Genomic DNA, 26,293 nt, shown 5'->3' with positions numbered 1-26,293 from the left:
GGTGTTAGCACAATTGGGTGTTTTACAGTAAGGAGCACTTACTAAACTCATTATGGTAGTATGCCTCCGGCATTAGAGAAAGTGTGGATTTCCATTTTGTGCCCCGTAATATCGAGTTGTTGGTGATTGAAAAAGTAGCTTGAAATATGTTTAGAGCCAACAGTTTGCTTCTTAATCCACTGTTAGCATTGTTAGCTCAATGTTAGCCTCAAGCTTGCTTCACCCAATATAACAGTGAAGCAAAAGGAAGTCAAGGCTTCTTACGGTTGCAAGAAAGAACTCCCGGGTTGCTCTTGTTTACTGGCTTCGGTTTTTTAAAGCTCTCTGGAGCTTTTTGCTGATCGTTGTTAAATTGAAACATTAGACTGATTAGTGATTATTTCATTGTAAAATTCTTACATATTGATGCTTTAAGGAAGAAATAGCCTCTGTCTGACATGCAGCACACAAAACCAACAAATGCAAGCAGATGCAAAAAGATTATAAAATGAGCAGCTCAACAACCGCTTTACTTTTTCTGATCCAGACTTTCTTACTTCTACACTCTGAGACAGACACTAACACACACACACACACACACACACACACACACACAGACATTCATAAGACACAGCGAGAGTCGCTGTGCTCTTCCACTCTGGTGAGTATTTAGTACAGTTATGTAATGTTGAGTTTGGATTAATGAAGCATATGGGAGATCAGGCTCTGACTCAAAAGATGGCAGACAGCATGTTTGTTTTTGTTTTTTGTCTCATGGTCGTGTTCCCGTGTTGTTTATTCATTCTGTGTTTTTCTTTGCTTAGATTCACGGAGATAAAAAACCACAGAAACGGCGTCTGTGTGGTGTTAAGGCGCACTCACGTTTGGAATGTTTCTTCTTTTATGTGATTTTTTTTTTTGTATCATGTCTGAATTAATGGTTTCTACTTTTACTCAGTGAAACTGATGAGTTCCCTTGATTAGGGAGTGAAACATAAAATTGTCTTTCTTCGTAAGCTTTCTAGGCTGGTTTTTGTTGATCTCTAAATCTCTCGTGTGTTAAATCTTTACAAGCATCCTTGAGTGACATACTGGAACTTAGAGTAGACTGTGTTGCAGTTTTTATTTTGTATTTGCACAATGATGTTTAGATTTACTGCTAAATGCTGTCATATAAGTCTTGGCGATCATATAGTCGGGGCGACGGTGGCACAGGAGTTAAGTGCTCGCCCTGTAATCGGAAGGTTGCTGGTTCGAGTCCCGCTCAGTCTGTCGCTGTCATTGTGTCCTTGGGCAAGACACTTAACCCACGTTGCCTGCTGGTGGTGGTCATAGGGACTGGTGCCGCCAGTGCTCGGCAGCCTCGCCTCTGTCAGTGCGCCCCAGGGCAGCTGTGGCTACATTGTAGCTCATCCCCACCAGTGTGTGAATGTGTGTGTGAATGGGTGAATGACTGATTGTGTTGTAAAGCGCCTCGGGGGGTTCTAGGACTCTAGAAGGCGCTATATCAAATACAGGCCATTTACCATATAAAAATATCAGTCTGTGGAAGAGTTGCATAAAACATTTGAAGAGGGGAAAAAAGTGGATTTGAGTGAAAAGTTTGTCACGTTTATTTTTTTTAATGATTGTGTCTGTGGGTAACTATGGTAACACACAAGTTTGATAAACATAAACGTTTCTTTACCAAAGCTTTTGAACTCAACTAAAGCCCTCAAGCAGAAGTGCTCTGATGCTACCATGTTTTTATGTGGAACAAAAGCTTTCTGGTCTCAGGAATATTGAAGAACTTTTAAAACTTGATTTCTCGGCCTTGAGAATTGGGAGAAAGTGATTTAAGGGTGTGGATCACACGTTTATTCAATAAATTAGCAGTGGTCTCTAGCAGGAATGAATGCCTTGCAAGTCATATTCGGGGATGGGGGAGCTGATCTTCAGATGGCAGGTCTTATTTCCTGATATTAGGACATCTCGCCTTAGATTGGATAACAGCAACGCTACTCTACCACTGACTTGCTGCATGGATGTTTTATCCATAGACAAGAATGCGTTGACGCCTCATTGGGCGCTGTAGAGAGTAACAGCGTTACCGCCATATTGGATGGTTTTCTCAGTCTCCAAACCCAACTGGAGTAGACGCAGGGTGAGCGACTATGCCCGTTATTTGTGCTCCCTGGTCCTAACAACCATTGAAAACAGATCACATGGGACGAACATTGACTTTTCTAGTCTACCTGTTGCAATTTTCTATTTTAATTTATTGTATTTAATTATATTTATATACATTAAACACCATATGCCTGGTTTTGTGAAAAAGCATAATAAAATGTGTTCATTTGTTGGGTAGGCACCGTCCTCAGTAGAAATGAATGTACTGGAGGTGAATGGAGACCCATCTAAGATGGCGGCCGGCCTCTACGGCAGCTCCAGTTGGTAGCGCCAGTCCTCGGGGCAGCTAGGTATATGATGTCTGTGGTTTTATCTCCACAAATAACTCAAGCTGGGAGGAGTTCTACTGTGCGGTGGAGTTGCTAATGCTAATGGTTAGCTTCTACAAACTGCGACATTCTCTGCTGTTTCCTGGACACTAAACCAACAACAGCCTTCCCCGTCGTGAGTTCAGATGTGTGAGTCCATGAATGTTAAGTGACTGTGACGTAGATCTGTAAGGATTTTCTAATCCTAGAGTTTCACCGTCTGTTTTCTATCAATAGCTAATACACTAGATAGATGTTGGAGACTTTCATGTTTAGCCTGCATGAGATACTTAGTGACTGATTAAAATCAGAAATAAGATTTTAAAATTTGTTTTTCCACTGTTCCACACCTTGCATCTGCAACATTGTACATGATCTGAGTCAGTCATGCTGTTGACATGATTGACATGACATCTCATTGTTTTATGTTTTTTTTCTTTCTTTTTTAAATACTTCTTTCACGGTAATTCCTCAGCGCAGCCTCTTACAGTTGTGAACGCCGCAGAGGACAAAGCTTCACTTTGTTCTGAACTGATTGTACTTCTTTGATTAACGATTTAGGCTTTCCAGCGAGGTCAGGGCTCATGGAAATCCTCTCCTCCACCTGCACTGAAATGTAGGAAATGACTTACAGCGGGGTTTGCACACAAGTTGTGCCACTTCCATAACCTCCAGCTTGACCAGCGACTTAACACGTTTCAGTCTTCAATGCAACTAGTAGGAACTGATTTATCTTTTAATTGCTCACAAAACAAATGTGTTTTTTTTTTACCAGATGGGTAAAGCAGTTCTGTGAAATGTTGTTAAATCTCATCAGTCCTCCTTGGCGATTGAGCAGCATATTAATTTGGCTCTTTTGACACCAGTCAAAACAAATGTTTGTCTGGGACGAGCATGAGAAATCACTACCCACTCAGCTTGGCTCAGGCTCTGTCTGCGTTCACATCATAGAATCGTCACTATGACAGAGGATGACAGAGGATCGTGGACAAAGTGAGGTGATCTGACACAAGGAGGTGAATGATTTATGTCCTGGCTGTAAGCAAAAGCACTGTTACAAGGTCAGCACAGCCAGCTGTAGTGTGATAGATCAATGATCCACCAGCTGCTTTGGGAGCTTTCTGCTCCTGTATCCCAGAATAGACCAGAAAGCATGACTCTGTCCTCTCCTGTACTCATCACTGTGTAAAATATGTGTTTCACCTCCTTAGTGGAGCTTAAATTAACTCTTCACACTGATGTACTCTTAAAGGTGTAAAACACTCATTCAGCTAACACATTTGCAGCGGTCTCTAGTGGGAACGAATGCCTTGTAAGTCGTACTCGGGTAGGGCAAAAAACACTGGTGCACCATTTCCAGGAACTAAAAGTGAGTCACATCACAGCTGAACTTCAGATGGCGGGATTTGGAGTCTTATATCCTGATATTTGGACATTTCGCCTTGGATTGGCTAACAGCAATGTGACTCTATTTACAATGGGGATGTTTCATCTTCACAAAGAACTCGAGCCTGAAGGAGTTATTTATTTATTTCATTTATTTATTTATAAAGCACCTTCTACCACCTTAGCAGAGGCCCAAGGTGCTGAACAGAACATAAACATCAGTAAAAAGAAAAGTAGACAAAGGGGGAGCTTGTTCCACAGTGTAGGGGCCATTACTGAGAAGGCCCTGTCCCCCTTGATCTCAGTTTAGAGCGAGGAACCTCCAGCAGCTCCTACTCAGCAGAGTGAAGGCCACGAGCAGGGACACGCCGCTGCAACAGTTCAGCCAGATATAAGGGAGAGCTGCCCTGCAGAACCCTGAATACATGGAGCAAAATCTTAAATCGGGCCCGATAATGCATAAAGTTGCCAATGCTAATGGTTAGCTTCTACTAGCTGAGATGTTCTCTGCAGTTTCTTGGGTGCTAAACCAACAACCATCTTAAACGTTGTGAGTCAAGATGGATGAGTCCATGAGTGTTAAGTGACAGTGTGACGTGTCTGTCAGGCTTTTCTAATTATAGAGTTTCACCTTCTGTTTTCTATCAAAAGCTAATCGGGAGACAGGTGTTGGAGACTATTTTCATTGTCAGCCTGCAATGAAAAACTCAGTGTGACATTAAAATCAGAAATAAGATTTTTTAAATGGTTTGTCAGTGTTCCACACCTTTAAAGGGACTTTATGGAGTTTTGAATTTTTATGCTCGCGATTGCCCCCTCTGGCCAAAAGCGTAACAGCAGCTTGAATGGGAGGCTCGTGCACGAGGCGCGCATGCTGTACGTGCACACTCAACGAAAATAACTGCTGAGACGAAGCTCTATGAAGCTGACGGGGTTCAGAGAAAAGGAATGGTGAGGGTACATACTCCTCAATAATTCCCTGTAGAGCCCTGCACGGGCCTAAAATCTGAGCCCGTGTCCGGCCCGGCCCGAGGGGGTGGAGCCCCAGCCCGACCCGGTCCGAAAAGGTTTTCAGGATTCTCTGGCCCGACTTTTTTTTAACCAACTAAATGAAAACAAAGTGTGTCAATCCTGACCAATGTGTTAAAAGACGTGCAGGATCAGATCAATCTGTTTTTCCCTCGTTTACCGTCACGGAGGTGACAGCGCAGGCTCTGGTGGTAATCAAGTTAAATTTTATCTCTTTGCAACAATTTTCACAAGAAAACAAAACAGTTAAAAGCAGGGCTTGTGTTGTGTTGACCGGACAGTTCCCGTATTTGACCGTTTATTTTGACGGAGAAAGAATAGAAAGAATTACCCCGACGCATGCAGACGAACTGACATTTTATTCTACGCACATCGCAGATGTTGCTAAATCACCCAAGAAAAGATTCCCATCTGAACATCTGAGCTGGCCGATATCTTTAACCTGTATTTATCCAGATCAGGACTCAATCAGGAATATTCCCCTACAGTCAATTTTAAGTTCACCAAATGCATAATCAAGTGAGAGTCAGGGAGAGGGAAAAGACCCATTTCCATGGTGAAAATCTCAGTCATGATGTCTTTCTCAAGGAATACTAAATCAGCCATGTGTCCACAGCTTTACAACATAAATAACTTCATTTTGAAAGTGAGCATAAGGTGGTACCAACTTCTAGCTCCTAATAATATGTACACCTTGTTTGTGCTGAGCCTAAAAGAGAAAACGAGTTAAAACCAAAACAACCATAACAGCATACAGATACTTTTACATTTTTGTACTGTACTGAATTCCTTAATCGGATGTAATTTTGTTCAGAAATTTTACATCAAACCCTTTTTTTCCTTTCTGTGTTGCACTCCAGCACTTTCCCAGAATGGACATTTCTGTTTTATTCCCCTGCAGAAACAATAGATATGACTTGTTAAATGACTTTCTCTTCTTTTGAATTTATTCATAATTTTTTATTTTATTTTATTTTATCTGGCTGTTAACTGTTGATTCATCATCAACCCATTTGTCCTCAGCCAAGGCAGCTAGATATGTGTTATTGTCCTCCTCCGGTGCAGTAAAGATCGTAAAAGTGACTTCTCATCTCCTTGCTTGCTGAAGGAGTGGAGGATTTATGATGGAGTGAGTGAGAATACAGGAAAAAGAGGGAGGGGGAAAGAGAGAGAGAGAGAGAGAGAGAGAGAGAGAGAGAGAGAGAGAGAGAGAGAGAGAGAGAGAGAGAGAGAGAGAGAGAGAATGAGTTGGAGAGACATGGGACTGAACGGGGGTGGGAGGTGGGGAAAGGGTGAGGAAACTGCACACAGAAACAGTTTGGCTAACTTGGCATGCAGTGTGTGTGTGTGTGTGTGTGTGTGTGTGTGTGTGTGTGTGTGTGTGTGTGTGTGTGTGTGTGTGTGTGTGTGTGTGTGTGTGTGTGTGTGTGTGTGTGTGTGTGTGTGTGTGTGTGTCGCACAGCCCCATATGTGCAGTTATTTACCCTCCGCCTCAACATCATCCTCACTGTCGTTTTCTCTCTGCTCTTTCACTCTCTTGTGAATCCTTCTCCATCCAGCCTTCGCTTCTTCATTCTCACTCCCTTGCTCACCCATCCTCCCTCTCACAGAGTGTGTGAAAGTGTGTTTGTGTGCGTGCATGTGCCAGGAAGCTCATTCTGTTTCGACTCCAGGCAGAGGATGGTAAGTAAACGTCTTTCTTTCTGCAAATCAGAGTGAACGTTTACAGGTTTTGGGTACCGAATTTGGGGGTTGTATTGTTGTTTATGTGGTTTGACGTGTGTGCGTGTGTTTTTGTAAATATAATTTCTACTCCTTCATTTGTGTTTGTACTTGATGGAAATATTGAGTTCAGGAAATTTTGGACCAATGAGACTGAGTGAATCAGGGAGATGTTGAAGTTGTGCCCAGCAGTGGTAGAAGGTAGCCGACATGGTTGCATAAAGACAGGAGGAAGATGTAAGCCTTGTGTCCGTTTAGCTGCTGCTTTTATCCAATAAACCTGATAAACAGGAAACAAGAGACCTCTTGATCCCGCTGCTGTTTCTATGTCCCCGAAGGCACCGAACACTGCCTCTGAGGCACCAACGGCTTGGCTGCAGCTCTACTGTGAATAGAAATGAGGGCGATATGGATGGAGAAGTGTGGAAGCAGCACCATCACGATCCATGATGGGCTTTAAACAGCTGACGAGGAAAGACAAGAAGAAATTGATGTGCACGTTCAGTCAGTGTGTAAAAAATAGAAATCTAGAGATTTTTTTAAAAAGGATAATCAACAATGTTTGATTTTAAAAGGTTTTGTAGAGAAACAATATGGCTTCTTAAAGCTGCAGTAGAACATGTGTGGTACATTTAGTTTCCTTTTATGAGCTCTGCTGGAGTATTTGAAGAAGCAGTCCCCCGATGTGGGTTTTTCTTGGGCCAATTTCTAGCATTGAGCACAGTTCATCTACAATACCAGTTTCTTTATTCTTGCTTACAAAAACTAAATAGTCAGCTATGGTGGACTTACTTTAGCAGCTGCTGGTTTTTTACTTCTTTATTGTTCTTGATAATGTTTCACAGGCAAAATTTGTTTAAAAAGTGGGGAAAAAAAATCTGCTGATTTATTAGCCATATATAGTCTGGCCACAACCCGTAATCTACGGTTGTCTTTCAATTCGTCTCGCAATTGGACAGTGCTTGGACCAATCAGAGGAACTGAAAACATGACGCAGTACCCGTCAAAGAAGAAAAAGAAGAAAATATATCCTTTTTTTTTATTATAAATGACTCAAGTACCTACTAGGATGCCATCTTTGTAGTTTTTCTCCATCGCAGCTCTGGTGCTAAGCCCGCCCAACAAACAAAGACTAGTGGGATTTGCTAGACTCAAAACTGTTTGGTCCAGTGGTAGACCTGCTGAGGCTACAATAGAGCGGCTAGACCAACTTTGCTACTGTTATGGTTGGTTTAGATTTCAGGCTAGAATATTAAGCAACGATTTGATTCAGTAGTGGCATTTCATGTGAATGCGTAAAGATTACAAAAAAGCTAGTGTTTTTTATGTCTTTACCAGAATTAATAAAACTCCATAACTTCTTAGCTGAAAAGTATCATAGTTTCAAAGTCTGGAACTAGAGACTGGTGGTAATAAATATTCCTTCAAAGGAAATAACTTGCTGTATAATTACCCTAATCTCCTTTGATACACTTCAAAACTCAAAAAATGCACCAAAAATTGGCTCGGAATCAGCAAATTAATCCGAAAAATTGTCTTGGTCTGTTCTCGGCTAGTCTGAGACTCAAAGAGCTGAAATTAAAAGAATACTAACATTTGTCCAGGTCCATGAACTAACCATCGCTAAGTGATAATTCACTCCAGCAAGAACAGATCTTTCATGTGGGGATTTTTCTTCTTCCAGAATCATAATTTTCAAGTGAATCAAAAACAATTTTCTTTTCTAGTATTCTGTTTTGCTCTCTGAGATATGGCTAAAATTGGTGTCAGCAGATCAGAACTGTACAAAAATCAGAAATCAGTATCAGCTTTCAAGATCAGAATTGGTGCACTTCTACTTCTGATCTTGATTTAGTCCTAATCCAAATTAAAATGCTGTAAGAAATCATTTTACAGAATAACACACTGTGAAAGGAGCTCTTTTATCATATATGTTGTTCTGTTTCCTCTTTCCATCTTTAAGAGTCAGTCTGATGTTTACAATTGTCTTCTCTTTTGCTCGTCTACTTCCCATTCACGTTGTTTTCTCAAATAGCGCCATCTGTTAGCTAGTTGTTGACATGTGACGAGATACCTCAAAGCAAATATGCAGAACTCCGAGATATTGCAGAGCTTAAAACCAAAGTTGTAAAGTGTAATTGAGGGGCTGCTGTCAACATTCAGGGCCGGTAATGATTGTAAGTCTGAAACGTGGAGCTTTTAGGTTCTGGTGCCTCTATTGCCTTGTTTAGTTTTAAAGGTGCATTATGTAGGAATGAAATTGAATCAACATCCTATATTAAAATTGCTTTATGCAATCAATCTCACTTCTGTTTTAAAAGTAAAAAAAAGTTAAAGTCCCATTAGTTGTCACACACACGCTGGTGTGTGTGCGAAGTTTGTTCTCCGCATTTGACCCATCCCCTGGGGGAGCGGTGAGCTGCAGACACAGCCGCGCTCGGGAACCATTTGGTGGTTTAACCCCCCAATCCAACCCTTAATGCTGAGTGTCAAGCAGGGAGGCATTGGGTCCCATTTTTTCAAAGTCTTATGACCCGACCAGGAATTGAACCCTGATCTCCCAGTCTCAGGGCGGACACTCTACCACTAGGTCACTGAGCTGGTATGTGAGTTTGCTAGAATTTGTGAGTTTCATGGTTGTTGCCAGTCACAGATCAGCACCAGAACATTCTAGAGAGCACTTACTACACTTATTACAGTAATACGCCTCCAGCATAGAGGAAGTGTTGTTAACCGTCATGCTGTTAGCTTGCTGTTATTGCTATTAACAACTTATTCAAGGACGTAAAATGCCATGTTTGACTCATAATTCACTTCACATACATTTCACTGAAATTGATTCCATTAATGAAAAAGTACCTTGAGATTTTATTAGAGCCAATTCTTTGCTTCTAATTCACCGTTAGCAATGTTATCTCAACATTAGCCTTTTTTATCCAATTTTGGAGTAAAACAAAACAATGTCGTGGCTACTTAAGGGTGCAAGAAATAACTTCTGGGTGCTTCTGGTTACTGGCTTTGATTCTTTAAACAACTCTGGAGCATTTTGCCAGAACTTAAATTACAAATGTTGTTGCTGCAGTGTTAGCTCACAGGAGACATGGCAACCTCACATTCACTGATATTAAACAGTAGCTACGTCCCTCTTTCCTTTATTGTGAAATGAGAAAAACCGGCTACCCGGGGGGATTTAGACTTTTTGGGGATTATTTCACTGTAGAATTTTTTTTTATTCTTACATATTGCACCTTTAATGAAACAGAAAGTGCTTGGTCTAAATGAAAACGGCATCAAATGAATTGACAGCATGTGAGTGTTAAAGGCAAAGTGGATGATTTAAATGTGTGAAACAGTGGCCATGTATGAAAATTTGTTGCAGAGACCAAGTGAAATTGTTCTTTGACATTCACCCATCTTTTTCTTCTCTTTGGAATCTTCTGACCATTTAGGTCCGATCGTTTAGGCTTAGAGTCACAAAAAGTCTTCATTGTGCGTGTGTGTACATTAAGCCTTAATTTTTTGGGAGTGGGATTTCTGTCTGTGTGAAGTTTGCTTGTCGTGTTTGTGGATTCTGTTTATCTCGAGTTACTCAATTGTCCTTGAGGGAAATGGGAGGATGGAAGGAGCACACGAAGAGCTCAGAATAGAAAGAGACAGAAACAAAGAGCAGGATAGTTAGACAAAAGAGGAGAAGACAAACAGGAAACAAAACGCTCTAAGGGAATGGATTATACTGTCAGACCAGCTGTACTGAGCGTCCTCACTCACCATTTGGGCAGTGAAGAAGCGGGGGAGCCTGGTGAGCAGGCATAACATGTGCCTGTCAAATCAGCTGTGCTAGCGCTCACTCTCCGCCACGCTGGAAATTTGCTCCATAGCTCATTAATTTCTAATATATGTAGAGATGTAGGGCAGCCCTGAGAGGGTGATGATAAATGACCGAGGCTAGAAGAGGATGCACGTGGCACATGTTGCTGGTGAGCTCAGTCTACTGGTCATTTAGCTCTTTCAGTGAGGATAGTGCTCCACACATGTTGTTTTCACATAAAACCAGGTTTAAAAACATGTTTCCTGTTTTACTTAACCTGCAGCTTAAATCTTTAGATTTAAGGATGGCTTTAAATGTACTGGTAGAGACAAAATCTTGTGATTTTAGAGGGTTAGTGTCTTTATAAAGTGCCTGCACTTATCAAAATGTAAAATAAAGTTTTCTGACAATTATAATTTTTTACTTATTTTTAAAATATGGTCAATCATTCTGAGTTTTCCATGCAGGCTTATATAGAATGGTCTTCTACCCCTATTTCCTGCATTCGCCATCAATAAAAACTAGACAGGGACTCACCTATCTTGGCTCGCAACAGGGAAGACTGTTGTTAAATTAGCGTCCAGGAAAGATAGAGCACTTCTCAGCTAGTAGAAGCTAACTGTTAGCATTAGCAACATGGCAGCATTCTGTCAGGCTTGTGTTATTTGTGGAGATAAAACAACAACGTTGCAAAACAAACGATGGCAGTGGAAGTCACATTGTCGTTAGCCAATCAGAGATGAGATGTCCCAATATCATGAATAATAATGAGTAAGACTCCAAATCCCGCCATTTTCTGCCCTCCTCTCCTCCAGCTAAATGCTACTTTTGGAAACAGGAGCGCCGGAGCTTTTTTTTTTCACATAGAACAACTAAATAAGAATAAAAAAGTTTATTATTGTGTAATTAAAATGTATAATTGTAATAAAGTGCAATTGGGTAAAGCAATATTTACTGGGAATGATTCATAAAAATAAAAGCTAGAATTTACCCTGAGTTGCATGTAATAACTGTTTAAGAACTCAAACAGTATCGCACTTTAACTTATGTAATAACCATGTAAGTACTTAGTAACTAGGGGACTGTAAAAGGAAGTGTTACCAAAAAATGTTTGAAATGTTTGAAAAAATAAGGTCAGACTGAAATCCCATCTTCTTTTGTCTTTGTCAGCGAAGAGCACTGTGAGCAGCTTCCAGATCAGATCTAAAACTGGACTTGTGATTTTGATTTAATCTGTCAGCATTGGAATGACATTACGCGTTTCAGAGACGCTCTGGTGTGATTGGTTGTCGGGGAGCAGAGGCTTCCTAAAATTAACTGCTCTATTTTTGTTATTTGTTTCTTTGTCTCTAAACCCACAGGCGCTGTTTTCTTTTGATTTAATTGCAGCAGCATGTTGTGGGTTTGATCTCAGTTGTTTCCTCCCAGCCTCAGAAAGCTGGAGTCGCTGGTGGCACATGGCGTTGGACCACTGGGACCGCAGGCGGAGGATTCATTTGTTTTGAAGGGATTCTGTATGGAGAAATAACCCTCTTTGCATCGACTCAATATTCTTTTATACAGAGAAGGAAGAAAGCTCAGTCTGTGCAATGAGGACTTGATGTTTCCTCAAACAGTTTAGAAAATCTTCATAGCTTCATTTTGTGAATTACTGTGGTTTTCTGCTAAATATTTTACATTTCTGAATGCATTTGTATTAAGATGTCCTCTTCTTGACGGCTTCAATTACAATGTTTTTTTATATAATTAAAAACTCATTTCAGATTCATGAGGAAATATTATTTGCCTCATTGCATCACAAGTAATGCTAAAACTGAGCCGGATATTTCTGCTCGTTATTTTTATAGGAAATCTTGTGTTTCTCAGTGATAACTCACATCGTAGCAGACCATTAGGGACCTCTGCCATCACAGATGGTGTCTCTGTCTCGCTTATTTATTTTCACTAACTGAGTCATGAGTTTGAAGCAACACATGGGCTCGCTGAATGTCTTTCCCAATAGCACATGAAAAATAAAGCCACTGTTGATGTGAAAGCTTTTCAGAAAAATCCAATCTTTAAACAGAAAGACACAAACACACTTCTTTATTATTAGTTGTTTTTTTATCCTCTCTCTCCTGTTTAACTCCTACCTGCTGTCCTCACCTGTCCTGTCCAGCCCCGCCCTGTCTCCCATGCCTTTGGCTGCCTTTGGCCTGTCTGAGACAGCTGCACAGAGAACTGTCTTACAGAGGTCCTCCTGAGAGCTAGAGGGTGCCGTCCACTCCGCCCGTCAGTCTCTGTGTGCCTCTGTTCCCTGTTCAGTCCTGCTTTGGCTCTGTTAAACCTCTCTTCTTCTTCCCTCCTCTTTCACAACACCAGGCGCGGCTCCCCTCCTGTTCATCCACCCTAAGCATTGCTGAGGTACTCCTGCATGTGTTGGGAAGCATAGTTACTGCCGTCACCATGGAAACACATCCCTGTTTTCCTGCCTGGCATGACAGCTTCATGTCGCCCTATACTGTCTGTGGCGTGCCCGTGTGTGGGGGTGTGGTCCTCCCTACATCACTCCTGCTTTTTTTTTTTTTAACATTTGTTGTCGTTTCGTACTAATGGTGTCTGGATGTTGTCTCGTTTTGGTGAACGGACCGTATCTAACTATCACCTCGTCTCCATGCTAACACCCAAACTCTCATCACTGCGTTTCAACCTCAGAGCTGAAGTTGAAAGTTGCTTATATTGTGTGTGTTTTTTTTTTTTTTTTGCATTTCTCTGCCTCAGTGTGCACCTCGCGTCCTCTTAAAATGACCTCATTGATACACAAACATCAGTTGTAAAACAGAGGCGGTTTTCTAAAAGCCTTCAGAGCTCCGCTGTGCTTCTACTCTGGTTTTGGCCCAATGGCTGATGCGCTGCTTTAATAGTAACGTTGCGATCTGGGCGTATGTTAGACCTGCAGACCTGTAGACCACAGGTTTTTTCAACATTTATGCTGCTTTTTCTGCAATCTGCCATATTGCTCCTGTTCCTTCAGCAGCCTGTAAACCTTTAATCATAACAGTCTCTGCTTCTCAGTGGATAATTTTGGAGGATTTTTCCACACTGAATAATGCCATGCAATGTTGTAAATGACACCTCAGAGTTATAAGTAAAATATGACTCATGTAGGTCCTCTGCAAAAAGAAAATGACAAAAGTTTGAGTTTGGAAAAATGGAAAATCTGTTATTTAGGGTTAAGGATAGACATTACTGCCTGTTTTATATGATCTGGGAAAACTGAAAACCTTTTTCCTACTTGAGCAGGTTTAGATGATTCTCTCCAGATTACAAATGGTAAATATACTGCATTTGTATAGTGCCTTCTTAGGGTTCTACAACCCCCCAAGGCACTTCACAACACAATCCGTCATACACCCATTCACACGTTGATGGGGATGAGCTACAGTGTAGCCACAGCTTTCCGGGGACAGGCCTGCCAAACACAGGCCCTACCGGTCCCTCCGACCACCACCAGCAGCAGGCAAGGCAGGTTGAGTGTCTTTCCCAAGGGCACAACAGCAGCATTCTCTGTTCAGAGCCAGGATCCAACCTGCAACCTTCCGATTGCTGGACCACCCACTCTACCTCCTGAGCTATGCTGTCCCGTACAAACCTGATATTTATCAGAATCCGGACTAATTTGATGCTGGTATCAGTTCAACATACTGAGCAGATCTAGTCTAGCCTTGGTTTAGACCAGAGAAGAAGCACAACCCTTCTGTGTTAACATATGTATGCACACACGCGCGCGCACACACACACACACACTTTACTGTAACTGTTATCACTAAACCATTTCTGTTCTACATCTATCTCTGGCCCTGTGGGGTTGGTGTTTACCAGCAACATGTTTCCCGTTTTGTAAACTTTAAAATTTCCTTTGATCTGATTGGAGAGTGTGTGAGAGGCTGTTAGTGGTTTGTGTGTGTGTGTGTGCGTGCGTGCGTGTGTGTGTGTGTGTGCGTGCGTGTGTGTGTGTGTGCGTGCGTGCGTGCGTGCGTGTGTGTGTGTGTGTGTGTGTGTGTGTGTGTGTGTGTGTGTGTGCACGTGCAAAATAACCAGATTGTGGGTGTAATTAAATCTAAAGGCACTATTAATTTGTACTTTACAGAGTGGATGTGCATGCCCATGTGTGTGTGTGTGTGTGTGTGTGTGTGTGTGTGTGTGTGTGTGTGTGTGTGTGTGTGTGTGTGTGTGTGTGGTATGAAGGTGAGTGACTGTCCTATGGCTCCCCCCAGGCCTCACGGAGAGAATTCAGGGCTCACCTGGATGAGGTCATCACGCTCAAGTCAAGGTACTCTACCTTGGACCAGGTAAACCCGCTAACCTTCTAGCAACTTCTTACCTACTGGCATGCAGGCTTCCCACCTAGCACCTCCACGTACACACACACACACACACACACACACACACACACACACACACACACACACACCATTCTTGCACACAGGCACAGAGGCAGCGAGAGATATGTTAACATTTCAGTTCATGTTTGGCAGCACTTTAAAAGGATTTGGTTGTTTTAGTTGTTTGTCCATTTTCTATTTTACCTGTTGTAGATGGCTTTCTGAACAGCCTCCGTTTGGAGAAACAACATTTACATCCTGCAGGAACGAACATGTATTTTCTGCAGAGGTTGACCCATGGGTCACCACTTTTTACTTTTTCAATAATGACCAACATCCCAACTCTTCAATGCCTCTGTCTCCAGATTTGCACCAGAACTCCTTCATCCGTCTCACTTCTGCTCGTTTGCTTTGGTCTGATTTGTGTCTGGGGCTGTGTTGTTTCTGCAGAGAACTTGTGTGTGTATTCGTGTCTATGTGCCTGAATGTCTGTAGTTGTGCAAACGTTTTACTCGCTCCCAACTCCTTTGTTACTTTGCTTTCGAGGAGCCAGCTCTTTTTGCGATCTGAACTCCTGGAAAACAAAAACTCAAGACAACCTTGGGATAGATTGAGAACATCTAGCTTCTTGGAGGCAAAATATGAAGAAAATGGGCTGACTCGAGGCTTTTACACAATGCAGTACAAAATGCTAAATTAGCGAGGGATCGGGTGGGAGTCCTTAAACCAGGAAACAACCAGAAACATGACTCTGGATTTTACTTTGGCTTCTAACATTTTGACCCCAGAAGCATTTTGATTTGTTCCAATGGGTGACGACTAAAACGAGCATCTCTTCTCTGCCACAACCTTCTCCTCTTCACTCTGATTGTATAAATCCTCCCTTTTCTTTGCATAATTTGTCTGACAGCTTCTTTGTTTTGTGCTGAGTTCAGCACCGCAGCAGTTGCATCCCATCATTTCCTCGAGCATCTCCTCAGCCGGCTGCTTATTGGCTTCATCGATTTTCTTCTTTTGTTTTTCCTCTCATCACGGCTGGCTCACGGGCTCTGAGCCACGTGTCTCATGAGCCCGGCCACACTCGCTGCTCCGTGTCTGTATTCACTCCTTCCCTCCCGGCGCATTGATCTTCCTGGCACGTCTCCATGACAACCTCTCGTCAGCCTGTTTCCGCGGCGACGATGGGCTCTGGCATGTGGAGTGATTAGTGTTTCTGGCCCTAAAGCAGGTTTTTGTTTATTTATATTCTTTAAAATGCGTTTCCTTTTCCCACATACCGCCTCTTAGTGAAGGGGTCAGATTTAAACCTTCATATAAGGTTCGAGTTAACTTTGCTCCACGAGGAAACATTTTCAGTTACTGTCCTTGTGATTGTGTGTGTGAGGAGTGTGTTTGCATATCTCTCACCAGCCCATCGTCATCCCTCACATGGCCAGTCTCTCACAAATAATTAGGGGTTACAGCTGAGGATTAGAAACAATAGAAGGAAGGTGTGATTGCCTGTTTCACCCCTCGTAAACATCACAAACATACCAATCTGCTTCCCCAACACATTTCCCTTCAGCTCCTCCCATCTTTATCTCCATAAGCAAACTTTCTCTCCTCACTGAAGGTATGATCTTCTGTACTAAACTTTGTTTTGTCTGTTTTGTTATCATTCTGAGATAATTTTTACCACTTGTGTCACCTGCCACCACTGCGTTCAGGTTTTCAGTTGTTTTCCAGCTCATGGCGACTGAATATTTACTGATTTATTCAAAGCAACAGGTCAGACAATGATCCATTACCATAAAGTTGATGTAAAACTGGATTAAGAAGTAGGAAGTGTGTGATTATTGTGGCGTGCATTTAACGAGACTTGCGAAATCACTTTTTTTATTCTAGATGTTTGCTGCTTTTAAGCAAGACTCTCCTTGTACAAAAATGTCCTGATTGTTGTTTTGTTTGTGCTTTTCTGTGTGCGCAAGTTTGATCTGTGTCTTAAGCAGTTTTTAGCTCACTTTTGTTTATTTTGTGGGTTTTTTGCTTTTATCCCAACATACGTCGCTCTTTCTGTGCACCTGAAGGTTGTGTATCCATGTGCGTTTGCAGGAATTTAAACAAACTCAAGAACTGAGCTAAATTAGGACATTTTTAAATTGCATTTTTCTAAATTAAAGCAATAATTAAAAAGACAACAAAAAGGGAAAATTGTGGGATATGCAGAAAACCTTTTATTCCAGCTGCTTAACTTTATTTTGTGACGGTAACTTAATCTCGGGAGAACATATTGAAATCTAGTAAAACACTAAACTCTGGAATTTTTATGAAATTATGCAATAAAGCAACTATAGCTAGTTTTCTCAGAGTTTGATCACTATGGTGGAAATTTTCGTAAAATCTTTGAATGAAAGCACACATGACCACCGTAAGAGGGATGGCTTCCTTCTTTCCTACATTTGCATGTTTAATTATTTCCGCTCACTTCCCAAAATTGCCAATATTAACACAGAAACAGACATAATTGTGAACCACAAGGAAATGGAAATGTTTACATTATGTACACTAAAAAAACAGTCAGTGAAATCAATTCTAGGTTAAATTAAAGTAGAAATCTGAACATTTTTTCTCAGAGGTCACCATCTAGAGGTGGAAAAATGTATTGCACCTTAAACCCCCACGACTTCCATGATTACAGCTGGAAGCGACGCCTCTCGTTCGTTAACACACACCTCAAAGATGAAACACACCGTTTTAAATTATTAGTCTCTCGTTATCCTGAGCTGCATTTTCTTTTGTATTAAAAGTGCTATACAAATAAAGTTTGATTGATTGACTGAGCACTGCTGTAGCCAATAGCGTTAGACATGTTCTTGTGTAAAGATGTCAATCAAAGAGCTTGTGCGCGTTTGAGGAAGTACCTAAGTCTTCAAAACATATTTATGTTTATATATCAATGCTTTATCTCCAATATACACTCACACACACACACACACACACACACACACACACAAGAAACTGGAGAAATGCCAGGACCTCAAAGAAGAACTTAGCAAAAAAAATGACATAATGCCTCCATTTTATCACAGTACAGGGTAAGACCATCACTTTTACTAATTTCTATATAATCATACATAATTCCTGAAAAGGAGGTAACTCTGCATTTCTGCTTTAAGTAGACTGGAAGTTTCACATAAAGTATAAATCAATCCTGAGTGTTAAGTGTCATTTTTTATGAGTTGCTCTTACAAGTATGGTGCTGTTTTGCAGATTTCAGAACCAATTCTCTGAACATCCTGTATTATTCAGGAATAAAATAAAGACAAAATCGATAAAGTAAACAAACATCCCCAAGGAAACAAAAAAACATGAAGGGGAATATTTAAGTTAATTACAAGGAGACTTTTGGTGATCACCAGGCGACAAGCCTTGATTGCAGAAATTGCAGAAAAATTGCATTGCTGTTGAAATCTCGCTGCTTTTCTGACGTTGAGCTGGTGTTTATCTCCAAAGGTCATTGGGAAAGAGGTGAGGGACGGCTTGGACAGGTCTCCATCACAAGAACAGAGAGAGACAACCACCCCCACCATTTTAAAGTCGCCAGTCAACCCAACCCACACACACTGCTGCACAGGGAGAACATGCAAACTCAGCCACAGTTGGGATTCAGACCTGCAACCATCCATGTTAATAGCAAATCTCACTGTGACTGGTGAAAAATGTTCTGGAGAAGGATTGTGGTTTCACACAAGTTTCTCACTCACAGCAGCACATGGGGGGGGGGGGGGCACATCAAAATAAACCAGCAAACCTAGAGACAGGAGACTCTTCAAGATGAAACCTTCATGAGCCTGAATGAAGCCTGAGGGAATATTCCCATTAGAGATACTGAAGGATCTGCCTACATTCTTCCTTTTTGGCGCTGGTTCTACGATCTCCCCGCTGCTACTTCTGCTAGGGTTGCTTGTTGTTGTGGATGCCTGTTTGTTCGTGTGCCCTCCTGTCTGTCCGTCCGTCCGTCTGTCTGTGGTCCTGTGGATGCTGGGACAGATGCACTGATGCCTGTGATTCAATGCTTTATCTCCACTAGCTCCAGTGTAGGTTGGAGGGGCTTAAAGATGATCGCAGGAGGACCTTCAGCTCTCGAGTAACTATCCCCCACCCCCCTCCTCCTCCCTCACCCTCCTGAGAGGATTGCACTAAACAAATGCCCTCTCCCCCTCTTCTTGCTTGCCTATGTCTCTGGCTTTCTCTCACCTGTCTCTCCTTCCGTCTACAGTCACTTGTCTGTTTCTCGTTCTACTGTCCTTTCTACACTCGTCGCTTTTTGTCTTGATATCTCTGTCGGGATTCTTTCTCTCCTCATCTCAGCCTCCTTCCTCCATCTGCCTTCTGTCTTTCTGGTTAACATTCTCTGCTTTCAGTAGCTGTCTGGTGTGCTGGATGTCTGTTGAGTAAATGCCATTGAGACTGGTCTTTGATGTTTTTTTAATTTCCTCTCGTTTCTCTTCTCTCTGCCGTGTCTCAGCTCTGTAGTTTAGTGGTCTGTCTAGTCCGTGCTTCCCGTTTTTGTTCCTTTTCTTTGTATCTGGGCTGGAGGACCACGTTATGCTGATACTCATTGTTCTACATATTTAGCTATCTCTCCACCCCTTCCCCTCCACCATCCCATGCAGCCACATCCACCCCCTTACATCAACCTTCTCACCTTGGCTGTTTGGTGCCCAGTGGTGTTGCGCTGTTAGCATTTTAGGCTGTGAGGGATGGGAGGAGAGAGAAAGGGGTGGGTGGGTGGGTGAGAATTGAGAGCCCTTCACCTTCACCACGGGGGTTTTGGTTCTCCGTGCCACATGCACCACCCACACCCAACCTGGTCAATAACTTTAGGAAGGGAGGACCTGGAAATCGCAGAGGGAGTGAAGAGCAAGTTCAATTCACACATCTGAAAAGTGAGGTCCATAAGAAGAGCGATTGTGGCAAACATTCACACTTATATACACACATATATATATATTTACAAATTCTGTACTAAACATCAAGCCCAACATGCTGTATTGTTATTCTCCTTCCTCTATCCAAGACTGAGCTTCCCAAAATCACAAGAGAGTAGCTTCCTAACGAGGGCCTACAAACACCTGTGTTGCAACAACATGCCATTAGATCAGCTTGTTGTTTTGCTTTTAGTAAATTAACTTTTAACAACATAATGAGGCAGAATGGTCCATTTCTGTTTGCCTCAGCAGATTGATGTCACACTTCCTGCAGCTAGATGGATTTCAGTCTACATTCTAGGGCCGTATCCAAATTCTACGCATCATGTTTTCACTCATAATTTATTTGTACTGAAACATGGTTACTTGGAATAAAGTCCCAAAAATTTTTAGGATGATTTTTCTTTTGATAATTGATAAAAAAAATAGTCTAGCAAACCGTCCTATCAATGTAAATAAACTGTCTTGCCACAAGCCATTGGAACAACCCAGTTGTGGGGCAGAATCCGCGGTCGTCTTTCAAACTCTCTCTGCATGCAAATGGACAGTGTTGAGACCAATCAGAGGTCAGTCAACAGGGCAGTCCACCAAAACCATTGATGAAGACGCAAATAAATCCTTTTTTCAAAAACTAATTACTTACGTAAGTACCTCTGTCTGATCATATATCGACGAAAATCTCAAGTATAAATCAGCCAAAGTTGATGCCAAAGCTGTTTTAAATGAGCGCCATTTCTGAGCCGACGCCATCTTTGTAGATTTTCCCCATCGTAGCTCTAGCGTTAATTCTACCTATCAAACAGATCGCTGTGATTGGCAAGACACAAAACTGTTTGGGCCAATGGTAGACCTGCTGAGGCTACAATGAAGCGTGGCCAGATCAACCTGCACAGCTAAATCTTTTGCTGTTGCTATGGTTGGTCTCGATGTCTAGGCTAGACAAAAATAGATTTTTAGAAAATATGCAAGCAACAATAGTACCAAAACCACTTCAAGCATTTCAGTTTTGTATCACCTCTGCAAATCTGCTCTTGCTTTGACCACCATTATTACAAAAAAACTAAAATATCCTGTTCAACCCGCATTGGATCTTGGGTATTGGGTGGGCCGTGAAGGATACAAAAGACCCACCCATCAAATTCAGAAATAAGAAGGATGTATTTCTGGGCCACTTTTGGAGGAGCCTTCAAATTTGGACAGCTTTTGTTGCATCGCTGTGACGTCGAATGCAACCTTCAAAGGAAGCAGCCCCTAGTTGGATGAGTCAAGTTGATCTTAACTCTCATACTGAATATTACTGCTGTACTTATTTGTCAACAGCTGTCTGAAACTTTGTTTCAACCTTTTTATTTTGTCCGGCTTTCTTCATCCAAAGGCCAAGACTTACCCTAACCTAACCCTGGTCACATACTTGGGCAGAGGTCATGACCGTTGTTCCCTTTGTAAACACAACTGTAACACTGAAAAGGAAGCATTTGACCTGTTGTCTTGGGAAGCTCAGCCCAGCCTTAAACCAGCCCCCCACCCCCCCCCCCCCCACTCTGACATAGATCACGAGAAGCTAGCTCACAGAATCAGCGATTTCCAGCGATACCTTTCCATCCTGCACCATATCTGAACAGCCGCTATCTAGACTCAGCACAACATGTCCACCACATTCAGTGTTAAACTTTGACTCCGTTAGAACATTGTTTACGACATTGTGATGCAATATTGTCACTCTGTATGTTGTTGCCTTTGTCCGTAAAGCCTGTTTCTAAAGGTTTTTGATAGTGTTGTGCAATGTCGGTGCATTTTTCAGCATCACTACCGCCTGTTATGCAACGTGATGTAATGTAAGTGATCATACCGTAGAGCAGGAGATGCAGCCATCTCTCATCCGCAGGACAAAGTGCACGGTGTAGTGTGACACAGCTCTTGCTAGTGCTTCTGAATGTTGTATAAACAGGTTGCCATCTCCACCATGTCACAAGTCTAGCTTTGTTTATCTCAAATTATCACTATTTTTGTTCTGTCTTCCCTCTCTTTTTGCCCTTTCTCTCTCTCATACCCTACCAATCGCTCTCTCGTCTCCAGGTGCAGTCACGATGCAGCAGCAAAGAGAATATCCTAAGATCAAGTAAGTGTCACAGGGTGTGCCCCTAAACTCGTAATTAGATGTTAAGCATGCATGTGATGCGTGATGCAAACGTTTTCACGTGTGCAGTTGTTGTCTTGTATTTGTTAAGCATTGCATCAAGCATCAGAATATGGGTTTAAAGGCATGAAACTGGGTCAAGGCAAATCAAAGCGTGGAAGATATTATTTAATGTGAGGGAGAGGAGGTAGGAAAAGATAAAGAGAGGAGAACTGAACAGATTTCATATTAGTTGCACCCTGGAATTAGTAGAGAATTTAGATGATGTTGTTGTGCATTTATACCTGCAGTCAGCAGAGGAAATAGTCCTAATCCAGTTCTGTATATGAGTGCGAATAATGTTGTTTGGTTTCATTTACGATGACTTTTACTGCTACAGGTGCGAAATTTGTTGCACAGATTAGGGACGTTGTCAGGAAAAAGTAAAAGTACACTCTAATATCATATTGTGGAAGAGAATCCCAACAGAGAAGTCTCTTAAATTCTAAATCTCACTGGCTGCTATGATTTGAGATTACACAACTTGGAAAGGAGTTTCCAAGATGTCTCAAAACATTTGCGAGGGTTCTCGATTTCCTCACGTGAGCCACAAGGCCCTACTGTTATGGTGTTTTAGTTTTGGACATTTGCAAGACAGAATTGTTGAGAGTCTGGAAGTCAAACAGTGTGGGACAACTTTGAGGTGTTGGGAACAAATTGTTGATCAACTGAAGATAAATAGCAGACAGAAAAAGTTGCACAAATGTTGTAGTTCTTGTTCCGTCACTCCACATTTGCCGCATACCCCAAACATATTAGAAAAGATCTTGTTTTTTTTTTAACTTATTTTTTAAAGATGACTGGTCACTCTGAGCTAAACACCTGTTTCTACCCCTAATTCCTGAATCAGCCACTGTAAGACAACAGTAATAGACAATGTCACTTGATTTTTGGGATTCATGGACTCACCCATCTTGGCTCGCAAGGGAACACTGTTGTTGCTTTAGCATCCGGGAGAGAGCAGAGCACGTCTCGGCTAACAGATGCTATCTATTAGCCTTAGCATAACATGGCAGAACTCCTTCAGACTTGTGTTATTTATGGCGAGAACACATCTGCATTGCAGAGCGAACGGAGTTAGTGGAAGAGTCGTGTTGCTGTTATCCAATCAGAGTCAAGATGTTTGAATATCGTGAATAATGCCGCCTTCAGCTCCCCCTTCTTCAACTAATTTCTTGAAAATTGAGCCCCAGAGCTTTGTTTCAACCGAGAACTCACAAGGCATTCATTTATACTAGAGAGCACAGAGTGGGAGCTTTAAGTAAGCTCTTTTTTTTTTCCACTAAGCAGCATTTTCGTTGTAGAACTTTTGGGTGTATCAGAATATTTCATAACATGAAACAAATTTTGGTCTTTTTTCCAAGCATCTTCTCCATCCACGCAGGTCACAGTGCAGTCGACATCACAAAGGTGGCCCGAAGACACCGCATGTCCCCGTTCCCTCTTACCTCTATGGACAAGGCCTTCATCACTGTGCTGGAGATGACCGCCGTCCTGGGCACTGAAATCATCAACTACAGAGGTGTGTGTGTGGGGGGGTCATTATTTCCCCTTGAAATTCAGAGAGATATGCTTTGTGGCACCAGCCTCTAAGGATGCTGGGTAATTACGCTGTTAACGCTTTCGTGGTATTGTGGCGGCTTCATTCATTCAGCAGTGAGAAAGCGTTGGTCGCCCTGACATAAACTCTCCAGGCTGCACAAAGATGCACGTAACGAACAGGCTTTACCTAAAAATAGCTGCAGGAAGCAGCAAGGGAGACGAGCATCTCAGAAGGATGCAGTCACCATGACAACTCTGCCAATACATAAAATATAAGATGACATCATCATCATGGCAGCTTGCAATGAAATGTGAAAAATACTTCTGCTGCTTAAGGCTTTGTCCTAAATGCTGCTTTATCTGCATGCACGTTCGGTTTTCATCCCTGGAAATCAAAGCGTTTAAATTAACATTATCAAAGCACAAAGAGGACTCAAATGCAGAGCTCACACAGTTTAATCAGCAGAAGGGATTCCTGGAGTACAACACAACTGAAAAGTCCAAATCGAACTGAATACACTTTTACCAAGTGTTTCTGAGAGCAGGTTCACATCACACAACAGGAGAAGACAAACTGGCAAAGGAAAATGTTGCAAAGATGCTTAAATGGAGAAGCCAGGACCCAGGTGCAAGACATGAGGCAGATTAGTGAGGAGCCTCATGTCGTGAAGCTGCCTGCCTGTAATGAGACAGGAAGTGAATGCACAAAATAAAACAGGAATTACCAGAAATACAATAAAACCAGGGACAAAACTGCAAAGCACTCAACCTGCAGAATCACCCATGACAAACATTCAGAACCTCGAAGTTAAGAGATGGGTTTTTTCTTCCTCCCACTCTTCCATTGTGCTTTTTCTTATTTTTTTTAGCTGTTAAAGAGTTTACTTTGATTCTTCCACATCAATGAAAGTTTATTTGTTTCATTCCAAATGTTTTCTTGTGACACGTGTTCTTATATAAATCCTCCTATGTCTGCTTTGGTTTCCCCTCGTTTTCCAGCATTTATTCCTGATCCCACTTCTCTGCCTCACTTTTCTACCAACACAGATGGAATGGGTCGAGTTCTGGCTCAGGACGTTTATGCCAAAGACAACCTTCCACCTTTTCCTGCTTCGGTTAAGGATGGATATGCTGTGAGAGGTGAGAGTTTCGTTTATCCCTTTTGAGACATTTGATGAAGACATTCTTACTTTTTCATTGGTTTGTTTCAGCGGCCGACGGCCCAGGTGACCGCTTTATTATAGGAGAATCCCAAGCTGGAGAGCAGGTTTGTTACCCTCACCGTCTACATTTAAAAACAGATATTTGAGCTTTTGTTTTTCGTGACATCTTTGACGTTTCACTTTGTCTTGAACGGATCCGGTTGGAAAAACGTATAAATTTCTCGTCAGATGAGAGTCTGCGATTTCCAGCTACGCTTCAGATCACTTAAACTAGCTCAGATGATGGAGAAGAAATTGCAAGGAGCTGCAGCCAATTTTTGTGCATAAATATGATGATTTTGGACAAGGATGTTATTTATCTACCAGTTTGTGGTTTTTTTTTTTTTGGGGGGGGGCAATCCATTGGAATCCTTTCAGCAGCTGAATAGAGGCCAAATGAACCCACTGCTTCTGTGTTTGTTAGATTTTGCGACTGCACCACCTCAGGCCTTTGCTGAAGGTGATGGAGGTTTCCCAGTTCAAGATGGCCACCATATGTTCTTCACCTTTGCAGAATTTAAGCTAAAACTTGCCGTCATTTGAGTTTGAGCTCTCTGCATTGTGCACCATCTTTGGCACAGATTACAGGTACTTTCCAGCGAAGCTAGGATCGTGCTTTTAATTGCACCCCCCCCCCCTTCTCTGTATGTGAAGCCCACCCACACAGTGATGCCTGGCCAGGTGATGAGAGTGACGACGGGTGCACCCATACCCTGCGGGGCCGACGCCGTGGTCCAGGTGGAAGACACGGAGCTCCTCCGTGAATCTGAAGATGTAAGTTTGGTGTCTCCTTCACAATAAAGGCAGATTTGGTGAGAAAAAAGTAAAGAGCAGTAAAACCTGCAACTGAGACACAATCTTTTTTTTTTTTAAAACAACTGTTGTGTGCTTTAGGGAACAGAGGAGCTGGAGGTACGAATTCTCATGCAAGCTCGCCCAGGGCAGGATATCAGGTTAGGTTTGTTAATTATATCAGGGAAACATTCAAAAAGGTCTTCCTAACTTGAACCCACGAGCTATGTTTAAAGCTACAATACCCATTATGAATGGAAGCCAAAGGAAGGCTTAAAATGCTGCCTTTTTTAAAGCATTCAGGGTTTTTCTTTAATTAAATGAAGTGTTTTAATCTCCACAGGCCTATCGGGCATGACATCAAGCGTGGGGAGTGTGTGCTGGCAAAGGGCACCCATATGGGCCCCTCAGAGATCGGCCTCTTGGCCACTGTGGGAGTCACAGAGGTTGAAGTCCAGAAGTTCCCTGTGGTGGCTGTCATGTCCACGGGAAATGAGGTGAAACTTGTCAAATTTGTGTTTAATACGGACAAAAATGCAACAAACGGGTCTGATTTTGTCTCCTTTTGTGCATTTGTGTTACTACTACTGTCTAGACTAAATCTGTGTTTATATCACACCTTGTTTAAAGTTCATGCAAGTCAGCCAATTCTGTGTTGATTCAGGCAATCAGTTGGTACGTAGCCCTGAACGGACTCAAAAGCTTGAATTTCATGTTATTCCCCAGCACTCACACAAAAAAGATTTTAAATGAAATAATTAACATTCATACATAATAAATCTCTTTTTGAATTTAAAGCAGAAATGCTGAAGAAACGCTGTCAATAACTTTTTTCTAGTTTAGTTT

At 42.0% G+C, this 26,293-nt stretch overlaps 1 protein-coding gene across 14 annotated transcripts in view; it reads left to right on the top strand.

Annotated features, from left to right (window-relative positions):
• The window catches only part of gphnb (gephyrin b), a 102,797-nt gene that overhangs the window by 68,475 nt on the left and 8,029 nt on the right, over positions 1–26,293 (top strand). For 4 of the 14 annotated variants that reach the window (XM_015947497.3, XM_054748050.2, XM_054748049.2 and 1 more), the window contains 10 exons: positions 12,763–12,804; positions 14,658–14,732; positions 18,835–18,891; positions 21,812–21,854; positions 23,296–23,433; positions 24,501–24,593; positions 24,665–24,720; positions 25,310–25,429; positions 25,550–25,608; positions 25,791–25,944. In XM_015947497.3, the coding sequence (XP_015802983.3) occupies positions 12,763–12,804; positions 14,658–14,732; positions 18,835–18,891; positions 21,812–21,854; positions 23,296–23,433; positions 24,501–24,593; positions 24,665–24,720; positions 25,310–25,429; positions 25,550–25,608; positions 25,791–25,944 (837 nt within the window). Of the gene's footprint in view, positions 1–12,762; positions 12,805–14,657; positions 14,733–18,834; positions 18,892–21,811; positions 21,855–23,295; positions 23,434–24,452; positions 24,594–24,664; positions 24,721–25,309; positions 25,430–25,549; positions 25,609–25,790; positions 25,945–26,293 lie in introns of all 14 variants that reach the window. The other 10 variants (XM_070543686.1, XM_070543672.1, XM_070543670.1 and 7 more) reach the window with 7 other exon arrangements.

Source organism: Nothobranchius furzeri, chromosome 2, assembly GCF_043380555.1.
Source record: "Nothobranchius furzeri strain GRZ-AD chromosome 2, NfurGRZ-RIMD1, whole genome shotgun sequence".
In the NCBI taxonomy this organism is placed as follows: Eukaryota; Metazoa; Chordata; class Actinopteri; order Cyprinodontiformes; family Nothobranchiidae; genus Nothobranchius; species Nothobranchius furzeri.
The sequence above is the reverse complement of the archived record's forward strand: the minus strand, read 5'-3'. Positions and strand labels throughout refer to the sequence as shown.